This window comes from Styela clava, chromosome 5 (genome assembly GCF_964204865.1).
Source record: "Styela clava chromosome 5, kaStyClav1.hap1.2, whole genome shotgun sequence".
NCBI lineage: Eukaryota > Metazoa > Chordata > Ascidiacea > Stolidobranchia > Styelidae > Styela > Styela clava.
This window is the reverse complement of record NC_135254.1, coordinates 11,692,297-11,706,858: the sequence shown is the minus strand read 5'-3', so window position 1 is coordinate 11,706,858 and position 14,562 is coordinate 11,692,297. Positions and strand designations below refer to the sequence as shown.

General features: G+C 34.0%; 2 protein-coding genes across 2 annotated transcripts; both read right to left on the bottom strand.

The window, feature by feature from the left end:
* Nucleotides 1-1,934: 1,934 nt before the first annotated feature.
* LOC120344856 (serine protease 33-like) lies at nt 1,935-5,747 on the bottom strand. The gene is made up of 10 exons (XM_039414174.2): nt 5,636-5,747; nt 5,428-5,527; nt 5,075-5,200; nt 4,734-4,903; nt 4,273-4,402; nt 4,013-4,134; nt 3,310-3,475; nt 3,008-3,152; nt 2,604-2,748; nt 1,935-2,247 (listed from the first exon to the last, which is right to left on the bottom strand). Exons 2-10 carry the CDS (start codon nt 5,483-5,485, stop codon nt 2,104-2,106), a joined length of 1,206 nt encoding a protein of 401 aa, XP_039270108.2. The 5' UTR covers nt 5,486-5,527; nt 5,636-5,747; the 3' UTR covers nt 1,935-2,103.
* A 130-nt stretch (nt 5,748-5,877) lies between these two features.
* LOC120344858 (chymotrypsin-like protease CTRL-1) lies at nt 5,878-10,655 on the bottom strand. Its single transcript, XM_039414175.2, has 9 exons — nt 10,536-10,655; nt 9,723-9,824; nt 9,241-9,369; nt 8,546-8,718; nt 8,195-8,283; nt 7,777-7,933; nt 7,409-7,511; nt 6,630-6,814; nt 5,878-6,472 (listed from the first exon to the last, which is right to left on the bottom strand). The coding sequence occupies exons 1-9, from the start codon at nt 10,612-10,614 to the stop codon at nt 6,263-6,265; spliced, it is 1,227 nt and encodes a 408-aa protein (XP_039270109.2). The 5' UTR covers nt 10,615-10,655; the 3' UTR covers nt 5,878-6,262.
* Nucleotides 10,656-14,562: the final 3,907 nt, after the last annotated feature.

The following is a 14,562-nucleotide window of genomic DNA, read 5'->3' as shown; positions in this document are numbered from 1 at the left end:
GGGTTTAGGTTGTGCGCCCTATTGGTGCACATACTTCAGGAGCGCCAAAATTTTAAGGTATTCTTTGTTATTAAATGCAGTAGGGGAAAGTGGGAACAGTGAAAATTCAACTCTCATACTCATACTATATCCTGAATCAGGTCCGCGGTTTGATATTTGAATCCGCCTTTCGGCAAGTTACAACATAACTGACAGCGTCAGCAAACGGGCAGCGACCGTGCAGAGCGACGCAAGCAATGAGATGAAATTGGTTTTGGCCATCACAGTTTTATTTTTCTACTTTAGGCTTTCCATGAGGACAAACCACTGTCTGGTATTTTTTTAGCTTTAGTCCACTGTGAAATATTCATAACGTTGGCGAGGAGATGTGTTTTCCTAATCTCTACGTGGAATGGTCTGATAATATTTTTTCCTATGGAAAACAATGAAACGGGGTTCAGTGGGACCTGCTCCACTGGGCACAATTTGACAGTGTTTGATCCATTAAGTGCTTAGAAGCATATAGATAGTTTTGTTTTTGATATAGTTTTGTGTGATATTAAAGTATCTTCTTGTGGTGATAAAGTATCTTCCAATGGTCCAATATAAAATATATTCTAGATTCAAAAAAAATTTTCAGAGTGATTCAGATTCAAAAAGGAAATATTTTGTCTTTGGTCGGAATTAGAAATTATACTTGGTAATATATATATGTTGGTTTTGTTTTAGTGGAGGCAGTGAACAATTGTTTGATTGATGAAGTCCCACCATCGTTATTTGTTCTTTTTAAACAGCACTCAAACCCCGTATTTGATGTTTATGGCCTTTTTAACAAAGAACAGTCATCGTCGATAATGAAAGTTTCGAACTCATTTTCAATTGGTTAAAATTAGGTATAATTCAACGGTAAAACAATGATTTCATTTCAGATTTAATAATAGGGATCTAAAATATTCAACAAGTAAGTCTACAATGCAAAATCTTCAGATACGAATGTCCCCGAAGTGGTTTTATGTTGCCAATACAGAAAATTTGTTTTGGGGAATTTTTTAAAAAAAGATCTGAAATACTTTTGGTGGTAATGTGCGTTTCACTGGGAAATTTTTCAGTCGCTGGGGTAAATACTACAGACACAAATTCAAATGAATGTGAAAATTACGTAGCTCACAAAATCCAAAAGAAAAAAGTGTCCCAACCTTCCCCACTTTTTCCTAGTTCATGAGGTAGGAAACAATAAAAGTATGCCCGAAATGGTGCATCTTGAACTAACACTGATCAGCCAATTACAGCGAGAAAAGATTGACTCAATCAAGCCTTATTTCGACGCTTCTGCGTGACTTTTGATGATGTTTATACGACACGCACCTACATAATTTTCACAGTTTGCAAAATAACGCAACTGGCTTCAAATGCCTTTGTGTTGATCTGTACCACTCAGAAATAAATTTCTCACGACGTTAACTGTTTCACGCTGCAGCATGTTCCTTCTGCATTCCCATAAACAGCCATCAACCGACTTTCTACCTAAAATATATATATGCCTTGCTAACTTGTCCTTTGTCGGAGAAAAAATTAAAAAACAATCTCTATAATGTATTGTTTAGCTGGAATTTAAATCAAACCAATGACGTATCATCTATAGCGTCGTCAAATTTAGATATTCGCTGCAAATAAATTATAGATGCATCAACTATATATTGCAGTGTTTGGAAGGCATATGTTGTCAAAATGATTTAATTTTCAATTGCCGTGTAAGTAAATCATCAAAAACATGGAGAATAAATGTATTTTTCAATTTCAAAGATCTTACAACCAAGCTCTCAATGGAATTTAATATTTGATTTACGAGTTCGAATACCCTTTATGAGATTATACTGAACATTACGTTTTTTAATATCTTCAACTATGTGTACTATCATCTTATTGTCACAGAATTAAAGACAAAACGCTGAAAATTGTTTTAATATTTAAAACTATCATATGAGACGTTTATTCATTGAACCAAATGATTTCATATATATACTATCTACAAATTGCAAAATAGTCAAATCAGTTTGAAGCAATTCATCAATGACAAAGTTAAACAAACTCCGGACTTCAAGTCCAAGTAGTTATGATTGCAGCCTATGAATCCATGATAGTGTTTATCCATCCTGTATATTTCACAACGTTAATATAATATCCAGGATAGTTGAGTGCACATCCGTATCCAAAACTCACGATTCCAACTTGAAACCAACGATATTGACTCGTTTCAGAGTTCGTCACCTATTTATATATACGTGAAATTTGAAGTTTGCAGTTAACTTTGTATTCGTTCAAGATAGTAGGCTAAGGAAGTAAACTTTCTCTGAAATTTATTTAGTCAATTTGATAATTACGATCGTAATAACGTAGAGAGATTCGTTATTCTAGCATACCAACGTAGGAAGGGTTTAGAATGAAAGAAAATCTAATACATTTGTGCATTTATTGATACTCCCCATCAAACATCAAAATAAAAAGTTGCTAATTTGGTTAAATTTGTGAAAAATTGCTGCATTCTCATGTAGTCAAGTAATACCACAGTGTACTAATATATCGAATTTTCAAAATTACATCAATTGTGAGTATCCCAGGCTCACCTTTTTAACCAAAGGTCCTCCACTGTCTCCCTGACAAGCATCGATACTCTTTTTAACCTTCGCGGGGTTGCAGCAAATAAAATTGTCAGAATATCTGATATTTCCATGGGTAAGTTTGTTTATATTTTGGATTCCTAGCCAGCATCTATGTGACAGAAACATAAAAACTCAATCTTTGGAAATAAAATATATATATTAAAGCTATAGTGCAGAACCTATTACTACACAGAAAAAGTGCCGTAAAAAATATTTCTACATTTCAAATAGACTATCTTAATTTCTCACTACTTGGGATTGTATTGAATATGCTCGCTGGTTTGTGATAGTACGAAGGCTTGTAATTGGCTGTAATAACTTTTCATGACCATATTAATTGAAATTTTGCAACTAGAATTTTTTTTTACGTGTACTGATCTACAAGCTTCAGTTCGGCATATTGGAGACGATCCGGAATTTGAAATTGTTGTCTTCTTTGTGTTAGATCTGTTCCTTTGATGTTGCCAAATCCAGTGACAATAACTTTTTCACCAGCAGCTAGCAGTTCAGATTCTAATGTAGAAACAACACATTCATAAAAAGAATGTCAAATAAATTCTAATAATATATACTAAAAGATTTTGTGCACTTGTGGCCATTGGAAAATACACATTTTTCTAACCTTGCAAACACACGTCCATTCATTTCTACAAATAAAACCTTGACAAACCATTGATATCCTCAGGCTGGCAGCTCTCATCCTTTGATTCACCGTTTGGGTCTTCATCCCGACAGGGCAAACACACTGGCCTCACATGATACGTAAAGGTTACACCATTTGCATCGCTTTCGTTAATCGCTAGTGATTCTGAGTTTATTCTAGCTCCAAGCTTTATCTGTAAAATATCAATAATATAATGCTTTTTATCTTTGTAATTTTGATTGCTAATCGGAGTTTGCATATGTACTATCTTGGAGATTTGGGAGAGTTGAAAAGTAAAATCAATTGACTCTCAATACAATTCTGTTCTAACTGGTTAATCAATCTAATATGTCAGTTACTAGGGATTACCAAAGCATTGATATATAGACCGCTTTAAACAAGTACATCTGATCAATGAATAAAATCTAATATTGTTCACAAAAGTTATCCAAAAATATTTTTATAGAGCATCAATTTTGGATTTTAATGACACATGAAGCATATTGCATGATTGTGATGATTTTATGTTTTGAATGCTCTATTTTGCGAGACTAGCAGAATGCAATATTTTCATAAAAATCTTTGCATAAACTCTACTGCAGTGTAAGTGTACACAAAGATCTAACAGAATTCACTCCAAAATGGAAGACAAGGCACAGTAATCCAGATCAGTATTAATTTAACCAACAAAAGAATCTTTTTTACTTTACGGTAAATATCTCTAGCTTACCAATGCGATGTCGTTGTCAAGAACTCCATACGAATAGTTTGGATGGATATACACATCTTGCAGTGCAAACATCTGAACAAAATCTGCGACCCCCATATTGGTATTTGGTCTCTCAGACATACCTGAATTTTGAAATATATATTTATATATATATATATGTTTACTCAAATTTCACTATGATATGTTATAGAAAATCCTTGATGCCGCATTTATAATTTTTTGAGACAATTATGAACCCGTGCATTTAATAATTTTCTCACCTAGCGTGACAGCGTAGTCTGAAAGCCATACTTGTGAGTTGTCGTCTGTTCCAAATAAATGCGCCGCAGTCATCACCCATTTACTGCCAATCAAGGATCCGCCGCCTTTAATATACCACTTGCTGAACATCTGAATTGCATCGTCAGTATTGAAAAATTGAAGAACAATATGTATATTATACTGTTTTTGCCCGTAAGAATGCAGATTAGTAGTTAGCGTATCAGTCAGATCGGTCTTTCATACCCTCAACAATATTGTATTGTAAAAAATGAATGGAATGTATGTCATTGATATTTGTAAACTCTACTTAAATCGACTTCTGCTAAGTATATTTTACCACGAGTGGATAATATGCAACAATAACAAGTTCAACTCATTTTTTCGGTTTTTCGTTGTTTAACATTTTTTTAAAGTTTCGGAATTTTTGAAAACAATCATTAAATTTATACGTTATACTTACAATCGGCGTTCCACCACGCTTATTACTTGAATATCTCGTTATTATAGCTTGCCAAGGCCACGCACCATCAGGTGAATCTTCGCCTCCAACAATTCTTCCCGATAATTTCTTCGCTTCAACCATACTATGATGTGCTTCCCCAGCTTCCACTTTCCCACATTTTTGAAAGTCTCGAATGAAGATTTATAAAATGACGAAGATTATTATTTTTATTAACTTATTTCAGTGAGCTTGAATATAAGATTCAAAATACTCTTCGAGAAGCAGATAAAAATTGATTTTCACAGTTTACGTCATAGTTTAAACAAAAGAAATGATGCAAGTAAGTCCATTGGTCATACCACAATTTTTTTCGTCCTCTCTTCCCTCACATTCGTATTTTCCATTGCACCGTTTTTCATTAGAGATAACCGTTCCATCAGTACAGGTAAATAAAGCATTTGCTTGGTTGATATCTTGACAAAATCCTTTGAAATTTTTATGATCATTATTACCTAATAATCTGACATTGATTTGAGATTTGTTTTAATTTAACGTATTGCCATAGAGATAAAAATCTATAAAACTAACCAAGCACCATATATTATAGTTGATCATTAGATTGCATAGCACGTTTTCTTATCATTTTAAATTGTTGATTCTTGCATTAAACATATAATGAATCCTAAACAAAAATGATTTAATATTTACTTACCAAATTTCACCCAAAATAGGAGATGCAGATGCAACAATTTTTTCATGCTTGAATTCATACCGTGAGTTTAAATTGTATTACTTATATGTAGATTATGATGCTGTGAAGTATTTATATTATTTTACTTGTATTAAAAATATTTGAATATAAGAAACCAACTGTGCACTTTTTATATTAAAAGAAATGTGGAAACTTTGCTGTTACCTACCTTAAATCAAGTTATAGATTTTGATTGCATTCGAGGTTGCTTGCTTATAATTGATATGGATCATTGCTCTTGAACGAGTTTCCGTATTGACCACATAATAATTTTCACAGCTCCCCACATATTTTGACCTATGTCGTATGCCTATGACTTCCTACCGATACGTCAAAGTCCGTACATTTGTCTGACTGTCCTCGCCGTTTTGATATCAAACTATTACAATTTAATATTTAAATTTTGAATTATACAATATATATGTGATTTTTTTCTGTCATGGTGTTTCAATTGGACCATTATCTATTATCGGCTGATGCGTGGTACAAGATAACAAAACAATACTGGTAAAATAGTATTAGTTATTTCTTCCTGCATAAACAAATCTGTATTACCTTTCATTTTAAATTTCCAAAACGCTTTTAATAGGGGTTAATGAATCTGATACCGATAATTTGATATTTCGTCTTCAGAAATGCATGCAAAATTTTTATATATCAAAGCACATGAATTATTTTTTAGTTGAATAAAACTAAATTCCTAAAAAATTACAACAAATTTTAATTATATTATCTTGAATTGCTGCTGAGTACTGCTTAAAATTTTACGAAATGTCAGTATACAACTATATCATTTTTAAGGGATCGCTCCATTATAGTTGCAGGTAGGGGAACTTGCTGATTCTTGTGTAATAGTGCGGATCCATATCTCGTAATCTGTCACCTTTGTGTATATGCTTGGAACGCCCCATGTTGTGCAATCGGTGAGGCCGAAAGAGACAATCCCAGCTAAATACCATCTGCAAGACGAACACTTCTGACACATGAGTGGACCCCCACTATCTCCCTGAAATTTAAAAAAAAAGTTTTTTTCACAGAAAAGATATTGCCCAAGTTTGTTTTAAGACACAATCTTATATAGGTAAGCTTATAGTCAAGCTATCTTTTAGTATTTTCGTATTCAATTTTTCCATAGACAAATGGTTAAGGGTTAAAATTCTCACCTCGCAACTTCCCGCTGAGCGATGTAAACTGCCGGCACAGAGGTACTTTCTACCAGCGTTAAGAAACGGCATGTATTGGTTCATATCATGATAGTTTTTGTATTTTGTCTTGCAGACGTTCACATCAAAATTTTGAATTCCCAATTCTTGAAGATGCCACGACGCCTTGTTTGGTGTGCCAGTGCCTTATGTATATAAAGCATAATAGTAATTGGAGAATTTTAACATCTTCTTGAAATAACACTTGCTTAGCAAACGGTCAAATTCTGGAACACGACTCAAATTTGAAAACGGATTGAAAAATATTGATAGTTCAAAATTGAATATCAAGACCCCTATGAGTCTTAAGTTCCAAGGGTCAGTCTGTCTTGCTTTAAAGTAAAGGGCCTTGTTAATAATAAAGTTTTTTCCTTCAACCAGTCTAAATAGTCGCATGCAATATTAAAAGAAAAATTGAATATGCAGTTTCACTGAGTAGGGTGAAGGTCACAGCGAATAAACGCCGCCTTTATGTTGACGGAAATTTCGTGTTCTGGGAGGCTACTTTTGTTATCGGTACTTATTACTCTGGTGAGTTACGAACTAGCATCACCAGCGAGAGCTTATATTAGACTTTCAATTAATCCGCCAGACAGCACAAATATTTTTCGCTCAAATTGACTTACAAGAAGCAAAGGTGCTTATTCAATATTTTAAAATAGCGTCCAAGTAGACATTGGTTTAGTTTGGCAATAACGTTTCGAAATTCATATACTGTAATATTAAACAAACGCGCTTACTTCCCCATCCTGCAATGAAGCATGTGGTATCTTTCGGAGTGACTTCACCTCCTGGTAAACAGATAGGCTGGATGAGAGATGAAAATCTGACAGGAGTGGCCACCTGCAGAGAGAATGTATTTTATTGTTTAATGCTGAAGCCAAAATTATCGCGTATCAATCATTTCATACCACTTTTTGATTGAAGTTATAAAATGTCATTGATCTCAGTCATCTCTGAATGAACGCTGATTAAAATCGATTCGGAATCAATAATACTTAAAAAACACTTTAGCGTTTTAGCATTATATACACTAAATGAATAAATAAATCTTCATACATAGACTGAAAAGGAAACATATTTTACCTTAAATGTACTTAATTCATACCTTCACAATCGTTATATCATCGTAAGGAAATTTGAAGTTTGTTCCAGAATAATGGAATAGTTGAGAAATCTTCGAGTTTGTGTAAGTATCAGATAATGTCAACATTCCGAAGTATACAGTGTAGTCACTTTTCTTGTAGGGAATCATATCGCCATCACTAAAAAGAGATTGTGACCGATATAAATATTAATGCGGCTATGGAATTCAGTACGGGAAAGCAATGTACAAACATATGAACACGTAGGTACAGGGCAACTGGTAAACTAGTGTGGTTCGTAGATTTTTTAATTTTGGCTAAATTATGAATGTATTGAACAGTACAATAGTTATTATGGACAATGCAGTAGCCCAATTTGTGGTAGGTAAACCTGTCATTTGTACAAACTTGTAACCAATTCATTTCTGCATCGTTACTTACAAAAAGTTGTGAGTTGCCGTCAGTACATATCGCGTACCAATAAGAGTACCACCAGAAAGTAAAGTCCAACGGCGGTTAAACATGGCAACCTGAAAAGTAAAAATAATTATTTTTTACTGAATTTCGTTGGTCGCTACAAGTTCGTAATATATCTTATACTCTTGTGCGAGGACGGGGGCACTGGGAAATAATTTGATCGCCAAAACAGGCTCACCCCACTTTCTGATATATATATGATGAATTTTTATCCGATCTTTGCTTTAGATCTTAGAGTGAATAAAATTAGAGCTTTTGTCATTGTATTGAAAATACAGTGAAAGTCAGTCAACTTAAACTACAAATAATTGTTACCAGCCAAGGCCACTGTTTTCGTAATGCATCCTTGCCTCCAGTTACGCGTTGACCTGAAGTTAAGAATGATTTTCCGCAAGTCGCATAGTCATCCACGTCGCAACAAGAATGGGGAAGCTCATATCGTTGCTCTCTCTCGACTCGATATCCATAACGGTACGTTGCAGGGCAACCTGAAATTTTGTATTCGCCAGATCACGATAGTATAGTTTTAAATAATAGCCAATGTATATATCGGAGGATTCAAAGTCGAAGCACAAAAAAAATTTTCAGAATAGTACCATACGTTGGTGGAATAATTTTAATAAGTATTTACCAGGCAAATAAACAAAACTAGCTTATTGCAGTAGAAACATTCAGCATATTAACCATTGGGAATGAGCAAAAATTGATAAAACATCAATGTTATTCAGAACAAGAGAGCTATGCTCAAATATATGAACACGTAGAGTCACATAATTTTGATGACGTCATAGCGTAAAAAAAAGTAATAGCCTTCTGGAGAAAATTTTTATCTTTAACCACAAAAAATTTCAAAGCAATTGGTCCAGTATTCGAAGAGAAAAGCGATTTCTTCAAAACGTGTTGACGGAGACAAATAATACCAATAACAACAAAATTTTGAAACGATCGTTATGTCCACTACGTGTCCAATAAACAAAGATAAAAAGATAGTGTAAGATATCGATACTCACTAATGCTTGGGCACGCGTGTATATTGCAAGACTGATATTCTGTTGTTGAAGATATTTGACGATATCTCGTACCAATTCCACATGGTTTGGAGCAAACCGACCAAGCACCTCCACCTGAGACGGAAGAGCCTAAAAAAAATTTATGCTTGTTCTAAAGTATTCAGACAATAAGACACAAAGCGGCTTGATTTTGTTAATAAAAAAATTTTGGAGCTTGTTTTTATAAAATTTGTTTGTAGGAGGTGAAGAACTTGGAAAAAAGTATTTTTGTATGAATAACATTAACCAATAATAACGATTTGTCATGGTGTTCGAATTTTAAACTTTTCTATGATATTGAGTTACCAATATCAAGAAATAAAAAGAATTTTATCTTCTTTTTTGCCCGGAGTAGAAAATAGTTAAGCTGACCGATATATCCACTCTCAGTCTGATTCAACTGGATTGAGAAGTGGAAAAATTTGTTTGAATATAAAACTAACCCGATTGCCCGCATCTATTACACGTTATGTCACACGTAGACATGAAATCTTCATGACAGTATGATGCCAACATGCTACAATACAGTTGTCCGTCCGTGCAACCTGCCACATAGAATGAATGAAAAAGACAATACAAATGTGTGCATGAATTCAGTATATGCTTTGTTCTTTTGCATTGGTATATTAAGCCTATTTTCTATTCTATATTTTGAAAAACTCGACACAATGACACAGATCACTATGTAACTAATTTCTAGTGCTGTGGTCATTGGGAAACAGCGTTTAATGTCCGATACCTAGTCATGAATTTAAAAGTATTGCATCTCAATTTTAGGAGGATCTATGTGATATACACGGAACCACAAGTTGAATTATTTGCATAGTATATATTTCTGCTATTCCAATTGATTCCATTGTTTTTGATAAATCTTGTATTTGGGTTGTATTGGTACGATTAAAAGGAGAAGATATCCATCACATTTTTGAGTTTAATAGGTTTCAACGATGCCCCGATCTTAAAAAAGCAACAACGAGGAACTCGAATTATATTGAAACTATAGGGCTTGGACGTCTGAAAAGATTTTAGTCTTCAATGACAGTTAAAGCAAGGTTTGGTAATAAATAGAAATCTACCATTCTCTTTATATGATTATACCCGTGCTGTTATTTCTAGTTTCAAATGAAATTGATATGAAGTGTATAACTTTCTATACAAACAATTGGGATGAGCTCTACCAGCAATTAATCATCCAATTCAATGATCAGTTTATCAAAATTGAACATAGTAAATTAAATACATGGTAAAATACCAACTTTGAACTGTAACTTGAGAACATATGATGGCGAAAAATTGCAGTAAGACTTTCATATTCCGTTTGCTTTCTGACGCCATTTTTCTAGCTAATTATATTTAATGCAAAATATATATTCTCCTGAAATGTCAAGTTGAGTATGTTAAATTCCCTTCTAAGTTTATCTAGATTTTATTTCAAATTTAAATCAGTCTTGCTTGTAAACTAAAGATATTTTGCCTCGTAATGGTAGCAGGTCAACCTACTAACTAATTCTTCATACCAAGAAGTACTTGAGTTTTCTGTTCAACTATAAACCAGGGCATAACATTATCAAAGCAACACACAGAATATTTTATGTTAAAATATTAAGATTTAATACTTTCAAGGTATTTTCTCTATAGCATAAAACCATTGCCGCGGGTGAATTTTTATCGGAATATAGATTTGTGAGTAATGAGCAAATATTTCCGAGGTCAAGGCATTGAATTATAAGCTATAGTATATGATTGAATGTGTGTTAGTTTAATCTACTTCAAGATCTGTGCTTCTACCAGAATATATGAAGTAACAAAATCATAGATTTACAGATCGATGACTATATAAACGGTTTCAAAGTTCATGCTTTTAAAAAAGGTCCTTGCTGATCTTCCAAACATTAACTAGAAAATCCTATGCAAAATAAATCTTATGTAGTGACATTGCTTACCTTTGCTTCCTTTTCAATTTGACAAATTGCATTGTACACAAAGATTTTTAATTTACTTCATCACATGATTACATGGCCCTCCGGGTGTGATTTTGATCAATAAGTCATGCTTCTAATATCTATTTTGGAATCTAAGTATTACTGCTATATTTATTGTGACAATCACAATCATTCGTTAAATCAACAAAGTAACGACAAACTGAATCAAAGTTTTTTAATAACAAAGGATATTTTTAACGGCAAATTCACTTCGGAGTTGGTATTTTCCCAAAACTAAAACGGTTTCTTATCTTTACACAACGAGCAATTCCACCGATACCGTGTTGATAGCGAGTTTTTATTTCATTACACTGTATATTCGGTATTTTTTTAAAATTGATATCTTGAATGAAAAATGTTGCCCTATGGACCGAAATGACTAAATATATATCCTTATTCTTGCTCAATTCATCTTATCACGAGTCAAATCAAGGCTGCAATTATTAGAAATGACTCCTAACTTTATATATATATATTTTGCTTTTAATGCTGAATTCCATACCAATTTATGGAGCAAATTTAGATTTGACCGTTATACTTCAACTTATTATGCTTCTACATAGTTTTACATATGTCACATGGAACAGATTATTTGTAGGAATTCCGATGTTGGTACTGTGCATTGCCTTGTTTCAAATTTTTATAGTTATTGCTTCGGGCAGCAAATGTTGAATGTTTTCACATCAGACATCGGTCGTGGTAATTTCAAAACAAACCTTGACCTTTCCCTATTCTATATATATATATATAAATAGTTTTCTCGTTTGCTGAATAAATTAGACAGCCGATATTATTATTTCATTTACAAATCAACGCAGGTCCATTTTACGACTTCATAGCAAATGCCATAACCAATCGAGTTTCAGAAGTCAGTGACTTTGGTTACCGACACTCGCTGCCGCGTTTAACTTGTCCAATACTTTACGACTCCAATTCTTTTCAACTTCTGCTCTTATTTTTGAGTTATTGGACACGGAGTGGACCTATGTATCGTTTTGGTATTATGTTGTTGTTGTTGTTGTTGTTTTTCTTCCTATCGTTATGAAAAAATCGACTTTCTCTTTATTTTACAGAATCAATTACTTTGAGAGTTTCAGTGGTTGAAGATTGTATTTTTTGCTAGAAGGCTATTACTTTTAATTATTTCAAATATTTCTGTGAGTGCCATGGCATTCGTATTTTGTGAGCAATGCCATCACCAAAATGTGCGCACCTCGTAGCAGTTTCGCGAACGCATATCAGCGGATCTCGTGCTCAACGAACGCCGTCGAATCCTGTGCTTTGCGAATGTGGGTGAAAAGTTTTTGTGGGGAACGGTATAAACCAGGTCTTCCCAAACTTTTAAGCTCGCGGCCCCTTTTAATATATTAAAATTTTCCGCGGCCCTTGTTCGCGCTGATAATGCTGAACAGTTCCAAATATGCATTTTTGATGTTTTATTGACACAGCTATTTCTCAACTTTTAGTAGGCCTACTCAATTACAAAAACAAGCACATATTTATTCAGATTAACGTTACTCAATTATTCAGTGTAATGGGTGCGAATACTTTTTGCAGCAAGTCCAGCCTTGGCTCAATGTTTGTTTATGCAGGCATAAATGACGAATTACGATGTCTGGCCACCGACGGCATGGTCCGGAATTGTCCACTCTTATTGATCAAACTTAGCATAAGACATCGGTTTGTGTGGCGCCAAATTATCCTGGAAAAAACTCATGGCGCACCTACACGAAAAATATGCTGCCCGATAGCTGATGATAAAACACAATTTTGTCATCGTTAATATGTACTTATCTTATCTCTGCCTGGTTTTTCTTCAAAATGCTAAAAAATCACTCATGTTCAGCAAATGAATAAACTGCAGCCTACGAAATTGCAGCATGTAGGATACCCGACGTTACAGAGCGTACACAACATAGAACAGTAAAATGAAATTGATTCGTATACACATCATTTGCAACAATGAGAAACAATAAAACATTTAGAATAAATAAAATATTTCGAGGCGCACTTAGCAAATCGTCTCGGGAACCGCTAGCTTAACGAATATTAAAGCCGGCATTGTTATGCAAGCACACGCAAATCGGGTCTTACGATCAGAATATGCATTGTTATGCAAGCGCGGTGATTCTACTGTGTTTCCCCGAAAATGAAACCAAGCCTGAATTTTAGAAATTGTTTTAATATAAGCGCTTCCCTTTGAAAAAGATTTAGTCGATAGCGCAATTTTTTTTTGACCTAATCCCGTGGAAGTGCGTCGTTTTAATTTTGCTAGGACGTCGCAAAATTTCTTTCAAAATTTCTTCTTTTTCTCAAAACCTTTCGAACAACCCATATTTTCCACTTTTACAGAAAAAAGGGAAGATTATATCGATCTTACGTGTGATGGTGTTACAATAAAAAAAGTTTCATTCTGAAAATTCGGTTTTCTGTAGATAAAGATTATTTTTCTTGGTTCAAAAAGCGTTGCGGGCTCCTACCCCTTCTGCGATTTCGTTTTTATATAAAGCAGACTTTTCCACCAACGCCCATTAAATATGATTTCACTGACTGTCGTTATGTTTCGTTTGTTCCTTTATATGAAACTCATTGCAAAAAAAGTCTTTTATTGAAAGTTATCAATACGTATTTTCACGGGTAGTCGTAACTTGAGCATAATTTTGGAGGGCGTCACAATACAATGAAGTTCGAGAACCACTGAGTCCTAGTCGATAGCAAGAAATTCCTACTCAGAAAATTTCTACTCTTTCTACTTTTTAAATGGTTAATAATCTATAGGTAGCAAATATTTCAAATGAAGACGTGCTATTTATAATTAATGGAAATCGGTATTCCTATTTGTCATAATAAAAAATCTCGTTATTCTCTACACCCCCCCAAACTAAGCCCTAGTGTTATTTTCGAAATAAAATTGAAGACATAGTCTTATTTACACAGTATGATGAGGTGGTGTTCATTAGGAATCGTGAAATTTTGTTTCATAATATTTTTAATAATTATATTTCGAATCAAGAGTCTGGAAAAGTACAATAGATATAGTACTTTGTGTAAAATTGGTGCTCTCTTTGCGGCCCCTAAAATTCGCTTCGCCCTGGAAGGGGTCGCGGCCCCTAGTTTGGGAAGCCCTGGTATAGAATGTGGTGCCAAATCTGGTAATAAATACGTCACTCGGATCAGTTGGTGTCTCAATTAATCTTCAAACTGAATCAAGGAGAATGGATCATCGTCACGGGACCTGGAAAAGCTCCAACAGTCCATGTACCTTCACGGTATCCCGATAAAGGTACTGGTAAGTTACCGA